General features: G+C 40.2%; 1 protein-coding gene across 12 annotated transcripts in view; it reads left to right on the forward strand.

Annotated features, from left to right (window-relative positions):
• The window catches only part of PTPRF (protein tyrosine phosphatase receptor type F), a 462,180-nt gene that overhangs the window by 352,343 nt on the left and 88,328 nt on the right, over positions 1–21,509 (forward strand). For 7 of the 12 annotated variants that reach the window (XM_081916184.1, XM_081916187.1, XM_081916190.1 and 4 more), the window contains exon 6: positions 6,724–6,912. In XM_081916184.1, the coding sequence (XP_081772310.1) occupies positions 6,724–6,912 (189 nt within the window). Of the gene's footprint in view, positions 1–6,723; positions 6,913–16,322; positions 16,341–21,509 lie in introns of all 12 variants that reach the window. The other 5 variants (XM_081916183.1, XM_081916179.1, XM_081916185.1 and 2 more) reach the window with 1 other exon arrangement.

Genomic DNA, 21,509 nt, shown 5'->3' on the forward strand with positions numbered 1-21,509 from the left:
GAGAATGGAACATTTTGAAAATGTACCTTCGGTGTGTCCCTTCGGAGTGCCACATCACAGTCTGTTGGCGGGGCTGTCATTAGAAGCTGCTATGTATTTCTGTTGCTAGGAGTAACCTGAATTATTTGCCTTTCTCATGGTTGATGCTAAGTTGTTTTTGAAGTCCTTGTTTTATGGACCTCTCCTTTTGGTTCTTGGGTACTCTTGAGGTGTGCTTGGCTTTGGCAGGAACAGACCCTCACTTGTTCCCGCAAGTCCATAGTATATCACCTACGTATGCATTGCTTGCTTTACTACACTTCCCTGCCAACATGTGCTAATATTATTATTTTTTAAGAGTCACTGTTCACCCCTGCAAATTGTTCATAGAAATCTCTTAGTTCAGTTGTAGTCATGCCTGACCAGCACTGGACCTCTTGCCATATAACCTGTAGTCATTCCTCTGGCCCTTGATCTGCTCTACTGCTCTTGACTGCCTGGCCTTAATTGAGCAACAGCACCATGTCACCAGCTTAAGGCTATATATTCAGCAAGCAGAAGGAGTGGAGTGTAATGTGCGTTGGCATCTTAGAAGCTTGAACCTCCCATTAACAAATGTTTTAGTTTCTCAAAATGTTATAAATTATCTCATTTATCTAGAGCATAATAACTTATTTTCTGTTAAAACATTCAGAGTGGTATACAAACGATCAAAACAAAACAAATGGTATGTATAAAAAGCAACAGTAATAACATACCATTCTAATTAAACTAAAAATGCTCCGTAACAAAATATTCAGAAGCTTGTGGGAAAACAGAAAGGCACTTAAGCTTGGCTGCAATCCTCAGAAGGTTGTTCTAAATCTTAGTGTGAGCACATGTAGATCTTCACTAAGTACCGTAGATTTTATCTAGAGAATAACTTTCCTAACTTGATATACAGGAATATGAAGCTGAATATGGAGGGAAAGCATGACATAAGGTGGTCATTCATTCATTCACCTGGAAAGTTAGCCCATCTAGGAGAAGGAAAACTCTGATCCTAAAGCCTTGCGGGGTATCTTTGGGAGAAGAAAAGATGGAGTAAACCCTTCACAAATCTAGAGTGGAGTCCCTAAGACGGTTGGATGGTGCCTTGTATGCCTCCTTCTGGCAACTCGTGTAGCCAAGCTGGTGTCAAATGTATTGCTCTGCTTTCCTTTGGATCACATCAGTGAGGCCAAAAGGGGAATTGTATTGTTTGGGCAGCAGCCTCCATAAACACTGCTCAGACTTGTGCCCTGGGAAGGTGACTTTTGTGCTGCTAATGCAGCGGTTTGTCATCACCCCCAGAGGAGCTCTCTCTCGACAGATGGATACCAATAACAGCAATATATTTTGAGTGAATATGTTGATAATGATAAATATTCTGTGCAATTTCTTTAAAAATATTCTGCACAAGTATGGAATCAATATGGTATATAGCACAAAACTTGGAAGCCTGCAAATGTGTAGGCAGTGTTTGAGGGGAGCATTTTGACAGTTGTGTGACAAGCAGAAAGGAAACAGTACAGCTTTTCCTGACATGGTGTGAAGAGATAGGGAAATGGCACCTGGCAAATGCCTCTTATGCTGCTTTTAAGTGCCTAGTTTTATCGCACTCCTATCTCCCCTAACTCTCAGTCTGTTATCCACTCCCTACTGTCCTCTGTCACGGCAAAGTGGCACTATCCATTGTCATTTATCAACCCTTTCCATATTAGGCCTTCTCAGGTCCGTAGTACCCTCACTTATCTTTTTGGAGTAATTAAAAATGAATGCAAGTGGAACTTAAAAAAAAATAAAAGTAATTTTTTGACCTTTAAGTCCTACTAAGCATGTGACAACTAACCACAGCACAGATCCTTTTAGAAAGGTAAGTGGTTTTCGCACAAACTGATAAATGTAGTTTTTTTCCAGACTAATGAGGAAAACCACCCAGGGGGAAAATACTTGGCTAAAAAATTTCAGACATGAAAGTTATTTGTTTAAATTTTTGAGATAGTCAGGCATTTTCTTGAGTCTACCTCCTACCTTCCTCCTTGGGTTTTCAGTTCTTAATTTATTTCTCTTGCATCTTGATAGCTTAAATACTCAAAATAATGACCATTTTCCATATTCTGATTTTCATCATTCCTGCCAATATAAAGATGAGCTGATTGCTATGGTATGATTGACCCGTTATTTGTGAGAGCCTGAAGTATATTCACAGTGTGCCTACTGGTCTGTCACTGTTTTTTCATGTAATTACTTTGGGTTGTGTCTAGTGCTAGCCCTACTCAGTGTATACTCATTAAAACTAATGAACACGACTACCTTAGGTTCATTCATTTCAATGAGACTGCAGTCAAGTAGGACTAGTTCTGACTACAACTTTTTGTCTTTCATCTAAATGCATTCAAAGGATTAACCCAGATTTTCTGATGTTGATTCATAATATCTGAGTAGCAGTATTAAAGAGTCTCCAAATTGTTATGCATATTGCGGTTTTTCATACCATATGTCCATAAACAGTTTCTACAGTATAGTATGATAGGTATTTTGGAACTACAAAAATGTGGGATTGTTTATTAATCAAGCATCCTATAGGACGGAATATATAACTAACCTTCAGAGTCCAGAATGAACCTGGACCTTGTATAATATTACCAGCTGTGAATATTCAGAAATTTTCTCTTATTCCTAGTCAGAAAAATGTCCAAAGAGCTCATTTGGGATTGCATTATTTATCTTGGGGAATCTGAAACTGTTTTTTGAAATCTGAATAAATTTGTTGCATACTACTAAAATTACTATTACTAGATACTAACACCCATGAGGAATAATGAGGAGCTTGGGGGGGGGGAGTAAAAAAATCCCCTCCCACTTCATGGTGCTTAAGTTTTCATGTTCAGAACACCCTTGAGTTAGCCACAAACCTCCCCTGCTTTTTGAACTTCTTGTTTAAAACGAAGTCTAGAGATGTGTACCTCACCCTATTTCTTTCCCCATCCAGTTCACCCAATTCTAATTAAACCTCCAATGCATGCTCGTGCACGCACCCATTCACACACCAGTTTGTGCTACAAAAGGGGCTACGAAACCCTAACAATTTAAAGCAGCATTGTGGAACATCTTGGGTGTGCCTGCAGAATAGGTCCACTGGCCTTTCCTCAGGCCCAATCTCCCCCCCCCAACCCCCTGTCAGCTGGACAGTACAGCACACAGCATGGAAGAAAAGCAAGCTGCCCATGGAGGAAAAGATCACACTCCATGGGCAATTGGCAGCATTTCTGCACTGCATGTTGAGAAATTTTTAAACCCCTGAAGATGTATCCAATGTGTAAGGAAGGGTTATGGGCTGTCGGTCCATGTTTTCTTAGATGTGTGGAGTCTTTATTGGTTAAGCAGAGAACTCTTTTCCTCTTAGCACAAAAAGAAACTGAGAAAGTGTGAAAAATGTCCATAAATATGTTTGCAGTTTTCTTTAACATTTTTGAAAGAGGATTGTGATAAATGTGCTTACATAAATGGGATTTTTGTGGAGGAGGGAATTCACAGGTACCCATTTGTAATGACCTGCAAGGCTTTTGTACCTGGGTCAAAACAGTCTAACAGGCATCTGTCACATCATGGTGCTTGCTCTTGACTAATGTTCTCTATTAATGAAAATGAAGAAACACAATTGGCAGATCATTCAGGTATGGGTAAGAACTGTCACTCAGATTGAAAATAATTGCATCCACAGTAGAGATCGCAATAATAGTTTCCAGAAGTCTTTGTTTAAAAACATATATGTGTTTCTTTCCTTACTGCCAAAGAACAACACCACCAAGAGCAAGAGTTCTCTGGCCTCCTCCTAATTTCACCTTTCAGAATCCAGGTTCAGATGTACGGATGCAATAGCAAATTAATTTAAAGAGAATATGATTCCATCCCAGTCTTTTGATTTCCAATTGAACCATACAACTGTTTATGTGGCAGCAATATGGTAAGCCCATTACCACTTGATAAATTTTGTGCTGCAACTAGTCTTGTGGGTGCTTTGGCACATGGGTGTAGAATTGAATCCAGTTTGTGGGCCTGACCTTTACCTCCCCTTCCATTCCAGATCAGCTTTAAGAGGTGGGTGTGGCTCACGTCTCCTATCTTCTTGTAATGACTTCACTAAGCTAGCCAGGACAATTTGTATGCCTGTCCCACACCAGATGTCCTATCTGACGTCAGGTGTACAGCAGATGGGCATAGCTTGGCCAAATCAACCTAGCAGGTCAAATGGAGAGGCCTGGTGGGCCTATTGAAGCCTGTGGACTGGAGGTTCCCCCACTGCTGCTTTAGTAGGTCCTCATTACATGTTGAGTTCCTTATGTTCCAGCTCAACTCTTCTTCTTTCTGAGCTTTCCAACAGGTGGTATGAGAGATGTCAGTGAACTCACAAAGCTAATCACTGCCAGAAATTAGGAAAGACCACTTGAGGCAGTTTCACTTCATCTCCAACACCTTGTTTAAAATGTTCACATGAAACATCCCTTAGTCATGAACAGCAGTATTGTAGAAAGAGCTTAATTTGGTGGGGCGGAAGGGCTATGTGTAATGCTTATTTTGCATCGCTTTGTCCTGCTTAGCTGTCACTGCCATGAGTAAGTCCTGATAACATGTATTTTCTCTACTGCAACTTGAAATGGCAACATTGGACTACGTTAATTCACTGGGTCTTTGCTTCGTGTATTCTCACATACAAACTGGGAAAGACTGCAAAAGGCTTAGAGATTAAATTTGATCACTTGGAGGGTTTGGCCTCCCTGGATTAACCACCTATTTTATATTGCAGGCAGCAAAGGTGCAGCTGTAATTCAGGCACACTTGGCTAGTTCCAAAAGACTGTTTTTGTTTGCTATTCTTTGTGTATGCCTTTGCAAGCTAAGCTGTGTCTCGTGATACTCTTCTATATCCCTGCTTTTGTTTAATTTTGTACTGTAGAGGAGTGTGTGTTGTGGTTGTATTGGTGCTGCTGTTTCTTGTTTTTGAATGCTAGCTCTGGTGTCTTTCCAGTTAAGCTCTGTGTACCTTTTGTCTTTGAAAATCAATGGAGAGCAAATAAAAAAGAACTAGTTTTCAGTGGTACCTTTTGCACAAAAACCCTTTTATGTTTGCTAGTGAAGAGGCGGTTTCTCGGGATGCCAGACTTTGCATACAAAAAATGGCTTGGGCTCTTATTAAGCTTCAGTTGCTATTTTTTTGGTATTTCTTTTGAAAATTATAGATACCCACCATAGCCCCTTAACTCTGCGAAGTCAGAAACCAGATTCATTTCAATGTTCTCTCATGCTATAGAATATGGAAAAAGTAGTGTCTGCAAAGTGGATTTTTGACAAGATAGCAGACAAGGACGCCTGATAAAATGTGAATATTTTTTATTTGCACAATTTTGCATTGCCCTGTAAATAGGTTGACCATTCAGAGATAAGCAGAATAGAGGAGAAGGCTGGAGGGACCAAAATGTTATGCAAATCATGAATATGCAGATTGGACATAGGAACTTAACATGAAGGACAGAAGTATAAAACACTTAGACTTTGTTCATACAACACTTTAAACCGTACTTCAACTAAATGTTGCTTTAAATGTGAACACACAGCATGTGCTGGTGCACGCTGCTAAAATCACAGACCATTTGCTCTTCTTCTACCCACCATGTGGGAAGGAAGAGTAGAATGCTTGACTGTGTAGTCTATAAAAGCACAGGTTTGTCTTAATCCAGTAGGATGGAATGATTTCCGTAGCTAAAATATCCAGATAAGAACGCCAGCTGATGTGGGACTGGCTGGTAAGAAGAGATCTAACACTCTAGTTTTGCTTAAGTATCTGCAAACAAAAGGATGACATGAGAATAAATGAGGTTCTAGTATTTTAAGAAGCTTTTAAATGGTGTTCTGACTTTTCTCATATATTTGTCTGTCTTGCTTGCAACTCATGTTTAGCAAAGAACAGTACATCTTGCCTAAGATGTGAGGAAATGTGCTGAGCTTAGGAGATATTTGCTGAAGTGCTGCTCTGGAGCATTTGGGGGTTTTCTGTACAGGCCTCATAATGGCCTCAGCTACACTTACCTGCAAGGGTAGTACAGCTACTGCAGATAGAATTACCTTTTTCTCTCACTGCTGAATTTTCTTTTTTCAAACTGTTCATCATAGTGATACTTTCATCTTATAATAGAGCAGTAAGCCACGGCAGGGTGTACATTGCTCATTTTCTGCACGCCTCAGGTATCTTCAATTGCCTGGGAGAGTTTCTGGCAGCTTCTTAATGTGCACCCTGGCATGGATTGGTGCAATTGCTTTGGCTTGTTAATTTTACATTCATTTGTTCATCATAGTCATTTAATAATCATATGTGCCTTTGGAAGATCAGGACAACATGGGGGAAATTCAGTGAAAACTGAAATGAAAAATACTTGTCAGAGATTTGAGCTGCCTCTTCACTATTTTTGCTATGCTTATTGTTTGAGAGTCATATATACAGTCATATATTGTTTGAATGGGTGAGCTGCTGTGGAATTATGGACTCACGCCAATCTACATATATGTACAATTGCATGATCAAGCTTAGGAAAATAGGTTTGCCAGAGGAGTCACCTGTGCACAGCCCTAACTGGCTGGTGCTTGCAATATTGCAAACCAATTTCCTGTTTTGGAATTTTGTCCCATTGCTACCTGGTAACATGATTCTCTTTCTATTGTGTTTCAGAGAACCAGATCCCATCTGGCTTTCCAACCATAGACATGGGTCCACAGCTCAAGGTAGTAGAGAAGGCCCGCACTGCTACAATGCTCTGTGCTGCCAGCGGTAACCCTGACCCTGAAATATCCTGGTTCAAAGACTTTCTTCCTGTGGACACAGCCACTAGCAATGGCAGAATCAAACAGCTCCGTTCAGGTAAAACAATAAAGTCTTCTCATTTCCTGACCCGACTCCACCCCAAATCTTTCTCTACAGGAAGCAACTGTGGTATTTTGTACCTAGATTGTGGGGTTCACTTTTTCACCCAACTTCTGCTACGTTTAAAACATTGTGTGATATGAAGAAAGGTTTGGGATTTGGGTGAGAGAGTGGATTTTAATAGTTAGGATATTTGTCCTTGTTAACTGAAGAAGCAGAGCCTTTTGAACATGCTTTCTTGTGTCCCATGAGCAAATGAGATTTCTTATCCATGACCTGGTAGCATATTGGATCAGAAATATATCACTCCAATTCCAATATAGGTTCCTGCTTTCAGGATAGTAAAACACATGTCACTAGTTGTTCCACTTAGACCAACAGTCTGACAAAGAACATTTTGATTCATGAATAGTTACTCAGTTGGGCCAAAGACAGAAGCTCTTAGCCAGTTTCCAAAATGTGGAAAATCTGGATTTCTAAAATGCACAGGACATTCATGAACAGAAATCTTCCCTGCTGCAGAAATTTTCCCCATTAAATGAGAAAATTATAAGAATGAAGGTTGGGGAATGATGGGAGGTAGCCTACTCACCCAGCTGCCTCCCTCATGAATTTATGTTAACCTAATGGCAACTCTGAAGAGGGCTGCTTAAAACATTTCAGTGGCTTCATACGTTCTACAATTCTGCCTCTTTTGGTAACAGGGAAACTCTTCATATAGCCATGGTGCCAGAGCACAGTGTGGATAGGAAGTTAGGATAGTCCTTTTGAGGGAGAGAGAGAGAGATTGTGATTGGGATATCTGCCCCATTCTAATAAGCATACATGCCCATTAGCTGGCCTCTGATAACTACTTGTATGCAAAACTACTACCCCCTGCAAGCAATGTAACTCATGTGTGGTAGTGGTCGTGGCTCTTAAATTGATATATATCAGATTCTGCAGAAATGAGTTTATAATTAGCTCCTTGCTGACACCTGTGAGACCTCAGTCTTGCAGTAGGCTCCCCCGCATATAGAGCAGTGAGCACTAATTACACTGATAAATTTACAGTTTATATAATTTCACAGTGACCTTTAGCGTAATCTCAATATGTTTGTGCTGAAAGAAAATATCATCCTCGTTAATTTAACTTGAAAGGCACTAAGCAGGCAGCATTAGGGAAGTGCATCCATGGATACTTGCTCTTCATACTTACTAAATCAGCATCCTCATCTAGGAGGATTGCAGATGAGCTGGGCAACCCTTAGGCACATGCTGGGCTCTCAACAACATTCACATCATGTGCACTCGCCTGCTGCTGAGCAAGCTTCAGGGAGGAAAAACCTGAGTTTAAAAACAAAACGTGTTCAGCACTACCGTCACGTCCAAAGTTTATTTTGTTTTTCTTCATTGTAAGCAGTGTCTAAACTGAATTTCACCAGGGATTCAGAGTCCCCAGTTGTAGAAGACACTTGAATTTCCGGGAGGAGGGTAGAAATCAATGAGTAGCATATCTGCAGGCCTGAGAGAAAATTGATTAAGCTGTATGGAAGTAAATGAGGTTTATAGACTTGCATATAGTGAGCTCAAAAAAAAAGTTTAAGGTATTTATTGGTAGGAACATTGGAAGAGCTCACAAAGCAACATTAGTATATGCCGCTGATCCAAACTGCCTCTACTCAATGAAGCTTCCTTTCCAGCAAGTGTGTAGAGGACTATTGTAACAAAGTATTTCATTTTCATAATCAAAAGAGGGAACTTTATAAGTCTGCAGTTCATAGGGTTCTGAAACTGCATAGAACAGATAATGACCCAATTCACATGTAGCACTAAGCCAAACAGAAGCTTAGCATGGAGGAGTCAAATCTCAAACTTATGTACAGATGTAATGCTAAGCTAAATCGTGGTTAATGCCTGGGCCATTTAGCAGCACCAGGGGAGGAATGCTTCATTGCAGTCTTCATTCTGGGAACCTGCATGTTTGCTTTTCATGCCAAGTTATGGTTTGGCTTTGCACGGCATGTGAACTGGGCCGTTCTATTGGTCAGCTGCTGAAGACTTGGTCCCTTCCAAACACTCTCCATTTCTGTGTAATATTTTCCCAGTATTCAGACTGCAGTATATCTCTGAACAAATGCAGTTGTTTTCCCACCAGAATCTATAAGATGTACTGTGCCATGTCAAATGGGATTGTCTGAGTGTCATGACCACCATTTGGATAGGCCCTGTGACACCACTAGTCTGAGAAGCTGAGGCAAATAGTGTTGGATTTCTAGGCCCTATTGACGAATTAAAAAATGACAAGTCCCTGGGTCTGGGTGGCATCCACATGAGAGTTCTTAAATAATTCAAAATATCTAACTTCTCCCTAAGATTAGACTGCATATCTGAGAAATTGAAAGCGGCCAATGTAACACCAATTTTTAAACAGCGATTGGGGCGGGAGGAGGAATCCAGGAAGTTACAAGCCCTTTAGTTTGTTCTGGGAAAGCATTCTTAAAAAATAGAATTAGCAAGCATATTGAAGAGCAAGTATTGCTGAAGAAGAACCACCATAGCTTTTCCTAGAGTAAGTCCTGTCTCAGTGTCTCAATAACCTTTTAGCATGTAAATAGAGGTAGACATTGTGTACTCCAGCTTTCAAAAAGCCTTTGACAGAGTACCAGACCAAAGACTCCCAAGTAAGTTCAGCAGGCATGGAATAAGAGCAAAGGTCTCTTATGGATCAGGAACTGTTTCAGAAACAGGGAACAGAAAGTTAGAATGGAGATCCCTTCCAATGGAGGAATGTTGGAAGTAGAATTTCTCAAGGATTGATGTTGGAGCCTTCTCCCTTTGACTTGCACAGAGTTCAAGGTGGCAAAGTTTGTTAATGATACCAAATCGTTCAGTGTGTTTAAAACAAAAAAAGGATTGTAAGGTGCTCCAGAAGGATCTCTCCAAATTGGGTGAGTGTGCATAAAATGGCAAATAGAATTCAATGTAAGGAAGTGTTAAGTGATGCACACTGAGGCAAAAATAAATAAATCGTGAATTGGTGGTGACTCACTAGAAATGAGATTTTGGGGTCACAGCGGATAACTTGATGAAGTTGTTGACCCAGTGAGCAGCAAGTGTGAAAAGTGCAGATTCCATGCTAGGGATCATTAGGAAAGGAATTTAAAATAAAACTGCTGATATCATAATGCTGTTATACAAATCTATGGTGCAACTGCATTTGGAATACTGTGTACGCTTGTGGTTGACTCTCCTCAAAAAGGATATTGTGGAGTTCAAAAAGGTTCAGAAAGGGAAAGCCAAAATGATCAAGAGGTTTCAGCAACTCCCCCATGAGAAGTTTACAATACAAGTTGAGTGACAGGGACATGGTAGAGGTGTGTAAGATTATTCATAGTGTGGAGAAATTAGATAGGGAGTCATTCTTCTCCCACTTTCATAATAATTTGGGCCCATCCAATGAAGCTAAATGTTGGAGGATTCAGGACAGACATATAAAAGAAAGTACTTCTTCACACAGGTATATAATCAGCTGAAATAAAATTAACTAATTTATTATTAACTATGGCTATTTGCAGTTTAGTAGCTCTGCAGAGAGCTTGCTGGGGAGACCATGCATTAAAAAGGGACTCAAAAATAACTTAAACAAGGTTTTAATAACAAAAACAAAAACTCCTTATACACTAAATACATCAACAACAAACCAGACCCAACCACCAACCCATCCCCCAGGGTAATGAGGGAGCTAGGTGCTGCTCCTTATATACTATGCCCAAATGCTGACACAGCTTAATTAACACAACCTAGTAGCACCTGCTAGGTTTCACAGCTGTAAGACTGGGTCTCGTTATTTGCCTTGGCTCTGGCCCTTAAAGACGTACACAACTTGTTAAGCAATAATGAACCTTCACATTTTAAAGTGACCATTCAACAATCTACACCACCAAAATGTAGTTGTAATTACCACTGTGGGTGGCTTTAAAAAGAGGATTAGGAATAAATTTATCAGTGGCTACTAGTGCCTTGATGTCTATGTACTATCTCTGTAGTATTGAGGTTACTGGGAATCATCAGTGGAAAGGGTGCTGTTGCTTTCAGGTCTTGCTTCTGAACTTCCAATAGGCATCTGTTTGGCCACTGTAGACAGTTTCTGAGCCAGCAGGGTTCTTCTAATGTATGCCACTTACCCCTATAAGCATGCCTTAAAGTGACTCACAGCAAAACAGCAAAAACATATGAATACGTCACTACACTAAATAGTCCAAAACCAATTCATTACAAAATATAACAAAATTTGAATAAACAATTCATTTCGATAAAACAAACTTTATAATGTTTATATAAGTCATTAAATCTTATCAGTTGATATTATTTATATTAAATAGGTAAGCCAAAGCCAGATATGAGAAAGCCTTCCAGTATAATCATGCATTAACAAATAATATAACCAGTGCTATGTGCAATAAATGGCAAGCATATTTTATAGAACCTGCAGCAGATAATCTCTCACATGCCCCACTCTCATATTCTGATTAACTTTCTTACTTATGAAAAAAGAAAACAAGTATTTAAAGGTTATAGTCATATTTCCTACATTTACTGTGGAAGAAAACTAATGCCAAGTCTAGACAGTGGCTTGCAGCTCCTCCTCGCTATTGATTGTACCGAGGCTGGACAGGGCAATTTGTGGGCTTTTCCTCCAGGTGCAACTAAAAGTGGCATCCCAAAATGAAGTAAATAGTAATAAATGTTTGATCATAAAAACTAAACTGTGCCTTTACATGATACAATCTAAGAGAGGCAGTTGAACTTACTTGTGTAAGATTCAGGCTGTGACATTCAATCTGAGTTTGTTTAAAGATGAACAAGATTAAAAAGCAGTCAAAATGTGTTAGGTTTTTACCTCAAGTGTTTAGGACATTGCTTTCAAAATGGAACATAGCCATAGAATGATTATGTCAGAGGCCTAGTTTCCCACTTCATCACTTGCTCCCGAAGCAAAGGAAGACAGATCTGCAACATACGAGGTTTGGCAACACAGTTCCTCTAATGCTCCTGGCTGATGAGTGATGTAAAGATTTGCTGTTGTTAATTGTTTTTCTTTCTATCACACCCCTCCTGCACTTGCTGCTCAAGGTACTATTAAATAAAATAATGTTGTAAAATAAAGTAAGGGCATATTAAACATTGACTTATGTAGAGTGGAGGAAGGCATGGCAGTGAAGATGTAGGCTAAGGAGACGCATTTACACTTTGCTGAAAAATTTGTGTAAAAATGAGAGGAAGTACACAAGCCAAAGCTGAAATGGGAGGCGAGATTGTATCATTGGCAAGGTTATGATTAAAAGATACTCCTACAGTACCAGATCAAGAAAGTGGCCAGCAAAGTTGCTCTTGCTGCTTGGGCCAGGCATTAATAGAAAATGTGTCTGGTCATAAATTAAAAGTAGGAATGAAATGGATTTAGTGTGGGCAGAGTCATTCATTCCTTAAATGTATTTATGTGACTGCCATTCTGCCAAGGCACCCAAAATGGTTTATAATTTTGAAATACTAAAGCAACCAAATACTACAAAATTTTGAACAACAGAATTCTCTCAGTAAAGCCAACCCTGGGAATGTTACTAGGAGGCATTGTAGGATGGAAGGCATTTTATACACATTGGTGGGATCTGCATTACTTAACACCCAGAGCATCCAGTATAAGGAACAGCAGAAGTGTAGAAAGGTTTTAGAATTAGGGTGGCTTGGGCTGCAGTCCTAACTAACTTTCCTGGAAGAAAGCCCCATTGACTCTAGTCAGACTTACTTTTGAGTAGACATGGTTAGGATTGAGCTTTTACTCAGAGTAGCACTCGCGTACCAACATTCTTTTCAAATATTATTGGCCTAGTTACCTCGTTGGGAAAGTCAGATCCTCAGGTCTGCTATATCTGTAGTTCTGCATTCAAGGCTATGCAAAGTGCCATATACCTCAAATTGGTTTGGATTTGGTTTAAATGGTCATTCAGACCTGAATGTTTCTAATGTAGATTATCAACGATATGGACAAGCCTTTTGGTCACATTCAAAGCTCCTTTATGCTAGAAAGTGAGCAAATGAAGATCATAGAATCATAGAGTTGGAAGAGACCACAAGGGCCAGATGTCATTCCTTAACTATAATTTCCTATTTTCATCCAAACCAGGAAATTTTGGTTAACATCTTCAGAACAAACCAAGATATTAAACAGTTTTTCAAAGTTTAATTAACTGGTAACCATGGTTTCCTAGTTCAGATGAAATGGGAAACTATCGTTAATGGAAGACATCGTGGTTTGTTTTGCTTGAAGTGAGGAATGAAAGGACTGTATGCACAGCCAAATTCCTGCTCTTGTCTCTGCTTACTAAGGGTGCTTCCAGACAGAGGTTTATTGTGGAATTGCTGCTGAACCATGCAATTTTTTGTTGCAATCTCCACATGAAGTTGTTGTCACCAAAATGCCAAGCAATATATATATATATATATTTAAATTAAATTTCCATACCCCTTACTGCGAAAAATAGATAAATAAAAATAACTTGTTATAAACCTAAAGTCACTGCGGGAGTGGAAGCCAGTTAGTGCATTAGCACTTTTTTGTGTGGTGATGGTGGCAGTTTGTCACATGTGGTGACATTTCAGTGGGTGGCCCCTAATGCGACGGTCTGCACACAGGTACAGAAATACCTGCATACATGCACAGAGCAGAAGGCAATGGAGGGTGGTGGTGGAGTGTTGGACCGGAGGGACAACAAAACCATCTTCATATACACTCTGTTGAGGTCCTCTAATGTGGACAGCAACTGCAGAATAGCAATGATATCCATGACTGGGAGAGAGGTGGGGAACAGAAATATGTGGAAGCTAACATGCCAAATGTGCACACTGAAATATCTGATCTGAGCATTATGTTTGCAATATAAGCCCCGTCCTGGAAGCACCCTAAGGCAGCACAATAATAAGTGTCATTAATTATTTAGGTTGGGTGGATGTCTTATAAGAACACTGGAAGCTGCATGCAGAGTCAGTCCATTGGTGCATTTAGCTGAATATAGTCTAAAATGACTAGCAGTTGGTCTCCAGGTTTCAAGCAGGAGTCTGGAGATGCCAAGAATTGGATAAACTGGCAGCTTCTGCATTCTTGTTCATGCTGAAAACATACTCCATTAGAATTAAAACTTAGGATGTTGTCCAAATTTTTATTTTGTAGCATATGACTTACATCTTCATTTGGTGATCCTGACCACTATCATGGGAGTTCTGAATAATTTTTATTTTATGTCTTTTATTGCCATATTCTCTAACATATATTAGTGCATACTAAACCTCCAAAGAGATCTTGTTTCATTGCTTCAGAGCCACTATACAGCTCTGGCAAGGGCTATCTTACACTAAGATCTGGAGATTGGGTTTTAATAACATACCAGCTAAACTTTAGGAAATCCATTTTGAGTGTGTGTTGGGATTCCTTAGCTTTGCATCCATACAGAATTTTCAGTGACTAGGTGGATACAGAACAGCTCCAGATGATCTGTTTGGCAGCAACATAAAACAGAAGCTGCTTCAGTTAGCCAGGAATCATTTCTGGACTCTGTTGTAAGAGATGCTTCTTGTCTCTTAGAGTGGGGGAAGGATAATGTAGATTACAGTGATAATTTGGAGATGGTTCGGGGGCAAGTAAGCACTCAGCAAATTTTTCTTTGGGGCATGAACCAATAACCCTCTTCTTCCTGTCAGTACAGCTTGTGAGCCATACAAGCTTCCGTGATGAGAATGGTTCTGTCAAGGGGGATGGAATGGTAGTTAGAAAAGCAGATAAATAGGCAGCAGATTTATTATGGTAGAGATTACCCGCAACTTCAGCAAACAGCATTAGCCTTCCTGATGCTTCACTCATCTGTGGACAAAAGCATCAGCAAGTATAAACCAGCCATAAAGCGAAAATGGAGTAATGTCATCTCGGCTGTGGAGAATGCTAAACGAAGCAGCTGGAACTGCTTCCTCTGATTAAAAGCTAGGGCTACTGCCTGAAGGAACATACACTAGGAGAGTGGGAGGGAAAGCGATAACAAGTGTAAATATTTTAATTACTCTTTAAGAGGCAAGTTAAACATGCTTAAAATCTGCCTTCTTTGTATTTACAGAAATCTTTGAGTGTCTTTCTTTGTTTCCCATTGGGTGATCAGTGCTGTGGATAATGGAATGTGGGGAGCGGTTAATCTCAGATACACAGCACTCATATGCTTACTGGTATTTATTGATCAATACACGGAACATGATTTGACGCTCTGTGTCCTGTTTAACCCTCTCTTTCTATCTGTTTAAACTCCCCAGTTTTCTTTGGTAAGTGCTTGGTGTTCAGATGTGCAAAATCTGCATCAAACCAACACATACCATGAACTGCCTACAAATTAGATCTGCATGAATCTCCCTCACCTTACTAACAGCCTTCATTTGCACAAAATAAGACCAAGGGGACAAAACTGGGGATCAGAGGAGTTTTCTGTCAGTTTACATACACGGGTCTCCCTCTGCACATCTGGACCATGCTAACAATAAAGCCCATGACTGAGCAAACTGCACTTTTGCTTGACGTTTTGGAGCAGTTAGCTTTGTAACCAAGCCTTCCTTATAAGATGCACTCATAGCATGTGAACTTATTTTCTGCTCCCTTATAAGGAGGGTTGGAATCCCTTTCCTCTGCCTACTGTATAAATTATGCAGAGCGAGTCTGGTGCTCCATTGGTCCAAATAAAAACTAGAAGAAAGTGCTTTAGATTTTTATTTGAAAAATCTGTTGTGTAGAATACCAATTTCTGGCCAGGGGGAACCTGGTGTAGGTTTTATTAAAGTTACCCCTGAATTCATCACTCAGTTTTTAAGTTTCAATTACATAATCAGATTTTGTCCCCAACGGTCCATGTAATCTTAAACCAAGAATGTGTGTCTCACCAACACCATATGCTTAATTTTTCTCCCCACACACACTCTCTCACAACACTCACTCTGGTACTCCCACAGCCCCACCTTCTGGCAGAATAAAAGGGCGCAGCACCCATATCCCAGTGGCTTCTCCATCTCAGTTGTGACAATGAATGCTAGTGGTTTTGCTTAGGAGTCAGAGCCCTCCTTTGTGTAGGACCAGCAATATATTAATTGGGTAAAATGGGGCCAGACTCTGTGTTCTTGGTAGCAGAGAGCTTTACTAACCACCTGAGGGCATCACTCTGACTTGTTACTGCGCATCCTTTATTTATTTTTATTTATTTATTTTTGTTTGTTCCTGTTGCGCTAATACAGATTCTAGCTTTGAAAAACTTTCTACTTTTTTATTTATAATTTTCTTCCTTTCCTCTTTGTACTAACGCTTCTCTCTAATCTTATTTGCATTCAAATTACCTCACCAGGTGGTACACCAATCAGAGGTAAGAATGCTGAACTGTGCCTCTAATTGTCATGTCACTCCATATCCTTTCTGCCATGCCCGTCTCCAACAGTATATCATCTCCAGCTATTCTTTCACTCCAAACTCTTGTCAGCTCACTTGCGCATCTGCCGTTCCTTCCTGTGTGTGCTTGTTTTTGTTTATTTTTAGTGTGGCGCCTTGTAGAATCATCCATCGCAGGTGTGCACAGGTCAAAGGGGGTTATTCAACGGGAGGTTTTCAGAGGGAGAACGCTATCCCCATTCATGCCACAGAGGGCTCTGAGGTCTTGAATCTTTCAGATTCAGTCACCCTCTGGGGCACCACGTCCTGGCAGGTCTGAAATAGCTGCTGTGGCATGTTTTGAAGGATGTAACACTTTCACAAGAGAACAGTGAAGCCCTTCCTTCTGCATTATTGCTGACAGGAATTGAACTAATACAAAGGAAATAAATTCTTAAAATGCCAGGCAAATCTAACTTGAGGAATAAGACTGGAGGACTTTCTTTGAGAGCTGAAGGTGCACCTTTTCATAAATTTAATAAATAACATTTATTATTATTATTATTATTATTATTATTATTATTATTATTATTATTATTATTTTGCTGGCCCTTCTCTGATATGAAGGTGAAGGGAGGAGATCTAAGATGCCAGCTCCACCCCTTCTGAAGCCTGACAAGAATTCATGGTGCACTGTAGCATAAAGATTTGTTGTGAGTAAATGAATCAGACACACATCTGGCTGCATTAAGTCTTCAGTTGTTCAATCCACCTCCAGTCTGACAGCTCTGCATTCCCAGACCTTGCTAGTTTCACTGCCTATATGTGCTAGTAACATTTCTAGCCTATACACTCAAAGTAGTCCCATGAATTAATTTTAAGGTTGTAATCAGTACTATATAGTATGACTCTGATCTCTTGTGATTTCAGTTACTGCTGTTGACTGACCCCTGAATTTCCTGATAAACTTTTTAGCACCACTAAATTACACTATCTCATTTGTCCAATGCTTCCCTTCTTTCCTCCCCCTTCTCTCTCCACTGAATCACTGCTGGAAGTTAATAATCCAAGTCTTTGGAACTGATTCTGTTGCTGGGGGTTAATGTTTTCAGTTCTTGTTAAGTGATTTTGGAGCAAATGGGGGTTGCTGTTTCAAGTGTATTTGCATCAAGTTGCTTCTGTGAAAAATCTGGGTCAGGGGAAAAACTGTAAACCTCATTTTGATATGAATGGGTTTCTCTGTCATCTTCTCTCTGGAATGCTGCAAGATTGACAGCTGTGATGCCACACATTTTTAAAACCTTTTCTCTGCTTCTATCACAACTCTGAAAGCAAAATGACAGACTGAATGCTAAGTAACCAAACAAGCCCTATCGTTGCCCATATCAGGTTGGGCCTTTCCCAGCACACAACTGCTATGTATTTCTTCTGTATCAACAAGTGAGGGCATTAATGACTCAGCACCAGAACCGCCTGGATGTTCCGTACATCCTTTTTGAGGAAAGTGGACATATCTTTATAATGAGAATCATCCATCTCATAAAACATAAATCTCCCTATCTGAGTCCTAATGAGGTATTTTAAGAATGTGTCTGACATTATTTAAAATGTATGTGTCCCGTTTGAATGTCAAAGATGACATTTCTGTACGTGCCAAAAAGCCACCTCTTAGCATCTCATACAGGATTTGTCTCAGACTTACACCTTTTGTTAAACACACAGGCTATTGAGTCTCTAAAGATTACCAGATGTGGTAGGTGAAGGCACTTTTGTGAAAGGGAGGTTATACTCACATAGTGGTCTGTACTGTGGTTCTCACTAAGGTAAGTTTGTTGCACTTCTGGGATCAATTTGATGTGGAAATAAAACTAAATTATTTTTTTGTTTGCACAGCTAGTTGGATGTAAAATTTTCAGTGGTTCATGTTGAGAGGTGGATTCTATGTTAATGCATTGAAGGGCCAATCATACTTTCTGCCTATTGAATGGAAGTGTTATGGAAGACAGGCCGGAGAAGCAGGATAAAATTTTATTTCTGAAACTAACCTTTCCTTTGGGCCCTGCAGCCGCAGTTCTACTCTTGCTGTCCAGAGGTGCTGTCATTTTTCTAACTGAGAGCTCTGTGTTCACAAGGCATGTTGTCACTTTTAACATTCCCCCTTTGCCTTTCAGGTGAGACCCAGGCTGAAAGGTCAGGGTGAGTTTTGATAGACTGTTCAGAGATGCATGGGTCTAGTTGGTGACTGGCAGGTTAGACAAGAGGATGGATGAATGGATGTGTATTTTGAAGGATGGCTAGTAAGCAAAAATAAAAGCTGCTTTAGGGGAAGTGACTTGACACATGTCCCCTTTCTCAAAGTTCAAATCAAGTTTTCTATGTTGTTATAGAATGCAATTAAATATTATGAGAAATATTTCTCCTGGAAGCAGAAAATGCTGGCATGTCATGGACCTCTGATGCTTCAGATTTTGCCATTGCAGGTACATGAGAAGCAGTGGAAGTGTTAAAGGGAAGACAGCATTTTAAATGGTCCTTTTCTTCACAAAATAAATTGGAATCAATTGGAAAGCGTTCGTACCCGTTGACTGGATAGACTTTCCTCCAGTGTGAGTTTCACCACTGCAAAGCAGAAGGACAATTACTTTGAAACAGAAAGATCTGATAATTGGCAGAGAAGGGCTGAGAAACTTTTTATCTAATACTTTTACTATTGCCAAAATTTCACGCTGTTTTGCCCTTAGCACCCTCTTTGGCAGCTGCTTTGCTTCTCTTGGGATCTGCATATCTCAATCTCTCTTTTTCTGTATCTGGAGTACAAGAGGAGTACAAGAGGAAAGTGCATGAATGCCAGATGCATGATACACAAAAGGAAGGGGAATCAGTGATTGAGCTGTATTCCTGCATTTGCCCTTGTGTGCCGCTCAGTTTCATAGCTCTCCGTCAGTGACTGCCTCACTTGTATATATCACAGAAACCCAGCTTCATTCCAGGTCCCAGCCATGCCAATCATCATGCTCAGGAAGAAGAGGCACAGCTGAACAGGAACATAATGAGCATCAGTAATAACATCACTGTGGTAGTTTTGTTTTTATTTATTTAGCTTATTTGGCCGTAAAAAATAAATAAATTTGAGATGGGGGCATTTGGCTGCCATTCCAGGTAGCACCTAGGATTATTAGAGCTGAAAATCTAAGCGGCATGTTAAGTAGAGTATTGATATATAAATCATGATCCAGAAAATTTTGTGCACCATTTTACTCTACTGACAACTGCAGAGCTGCAAGAATCCAGTGTGAGATTGTGAAAGTAGACTTTTGCCTTCCTCGTCAAATCCTCAAATTTATATAAACATAAATTTAACTGAACACAAGTGAAGCTTCTGAGTAAACATTCATAGGATTGCTCTGTTAATGAGACAGTCAACATTTTTCATTAACTTTGCTGGCAAAGCAAGGCAGATCCTGCCAAAACCAGAACACTTCTATGTTCCATAGATTAGACCTACCTGCAGAAATGTAAGGTGAGAAGGTATCTGTGGATTTATTTATTTTAGCCATCTCTGCCCATGCTTATGAAGCCCACCAACCCCCACTACCTATTTTCACTTTCAATTACAAGTCAGTAGAGAGTAGCCTTCCCCAATTCCCATCAGCCCCAGCAAGCATAGCCAATGGTGAGGAATGATGAGAATTCTAGTACAAAACATTTTGGGGTTGGGGAAGGTGATATAAAGCATATGCATGTGCCTCACAAGTAGAGAGGAGCAATGTAAGGAAACGCACATAAATAATGTTTGGAAATATCCAGGGTCAAGGAACAGGAGGCTAGCAGTTTGAATCCCCTTTCTTGGGGGTTCCCTCTGCCTCCTGTCAGTCATGAAGCAGGTCATCATTGCTTGCTGTTACTATATTTTAATACTCGCTTTTGTTATATTTGAAGGCAGTGATGGACTGGTTGTGGGCCAACAAATTAAAAATGAATCCTGAAAATCCAGGAGCTGGGAGGGCAGCCTCTTCTGAGCAGGGTTGCAATCCCCTGGAAGAAGCAGGTTCATAGCTTGAGGGTGTTGTCCAGCATTGTCACTTGAGGTGGCTAATTTCCTGCTATGGCTTGGTTTGCCAGCCACAACCCCTTGTGGACAGAGGTGACTTCGTCACAGTGCTGCATGCTCTGGTAACTTCCAGATTGGACTACTCTTCATGAAGATGACTTGGAAACTTCAACTGGTTCAAAATTCAATGGTCAGATCGCTTGCTGGTTTTGCCTTTAGCACTTATGCAACTCATGTTCTAAAACAGCTACATTTTTCTGCCAATTCAAGGTGCTCATGCTAGTTTTTAAAGCTCTAAATTATTTAAGCCCCAAATATCTGAGACACTGCTGCCTTCTCTACAGACCCTCTCAGATATTAAGATCAGCAGAGGGACCCTTTGGGTGGCTCTGCCACCCTCAGAAATTCAAGGTGATGGCTCAGGAGAGGACATTCTTTGCAGCAGCTTATGAATAGTGGCACCTTTGCTATATAGCCTTTGTCAGTTGCTGAAGACACACCTTTTTATCCTGGTGTTTTTGGTGTTTTCAGATGTGTGTTTTCAGGACCCACCTGAAATTAGTTTTAACTGTTTTTAATACTGAATTTAAATCATAGTAACCAGCCCTGGCACCTGCTGATGAAGGGTGGGTAATAAATTTAATAACAGCAGCAACGTAGCAGCAGCAGTAGTAGTATTGGTAGTAGTAGATGTTTTCCTGGTCTGGGTTACAAAACATTAAAAACAAACCTGACAATGCTGCTGCTGCTGTATAAAGAACAGTCAACTTATTAGTATTATATGTGAAAGCACCTTAAGAGTGGCAGAAGGAAGGCTTTTCTGGCTGGCGTTCCCTGCACTGCCCCCTGCCAGCCCCAGCGTAACAATAGGAAGGGCTCCCTACATCATTTTTATTACATAGCAAAGCTCAGTGAGGTTCATTTTTTCTCTCCCTGACATATAGACTTAGGCTACAGTCTCAATTTATCCTTCTAAATAATGTAAGTGGCGGCAGTTGATTCACATTAGTTTTCCTTCTGTTGCAATGATATGAAAACTGAATTTGACCTCCGTTCCTTGAAGTGGGAAGAGCGGAGACAGCAATTTTGGCTTCTGTTCACAGTGCTGTTTTCTCT

Source organism: Podarcis melisellensis (genome assembly GCF_964234715.1).
Source record: "Podarcis melisellensis genome assembly, chromosome: 6".
In the NCBI taxonomy this organism is placed as follows: Eukaryota; Metazoa; Chordata; class Lepidosauria; order Squamata; family Lacertidae; genus Podarcis; species Podarcis melisellensis.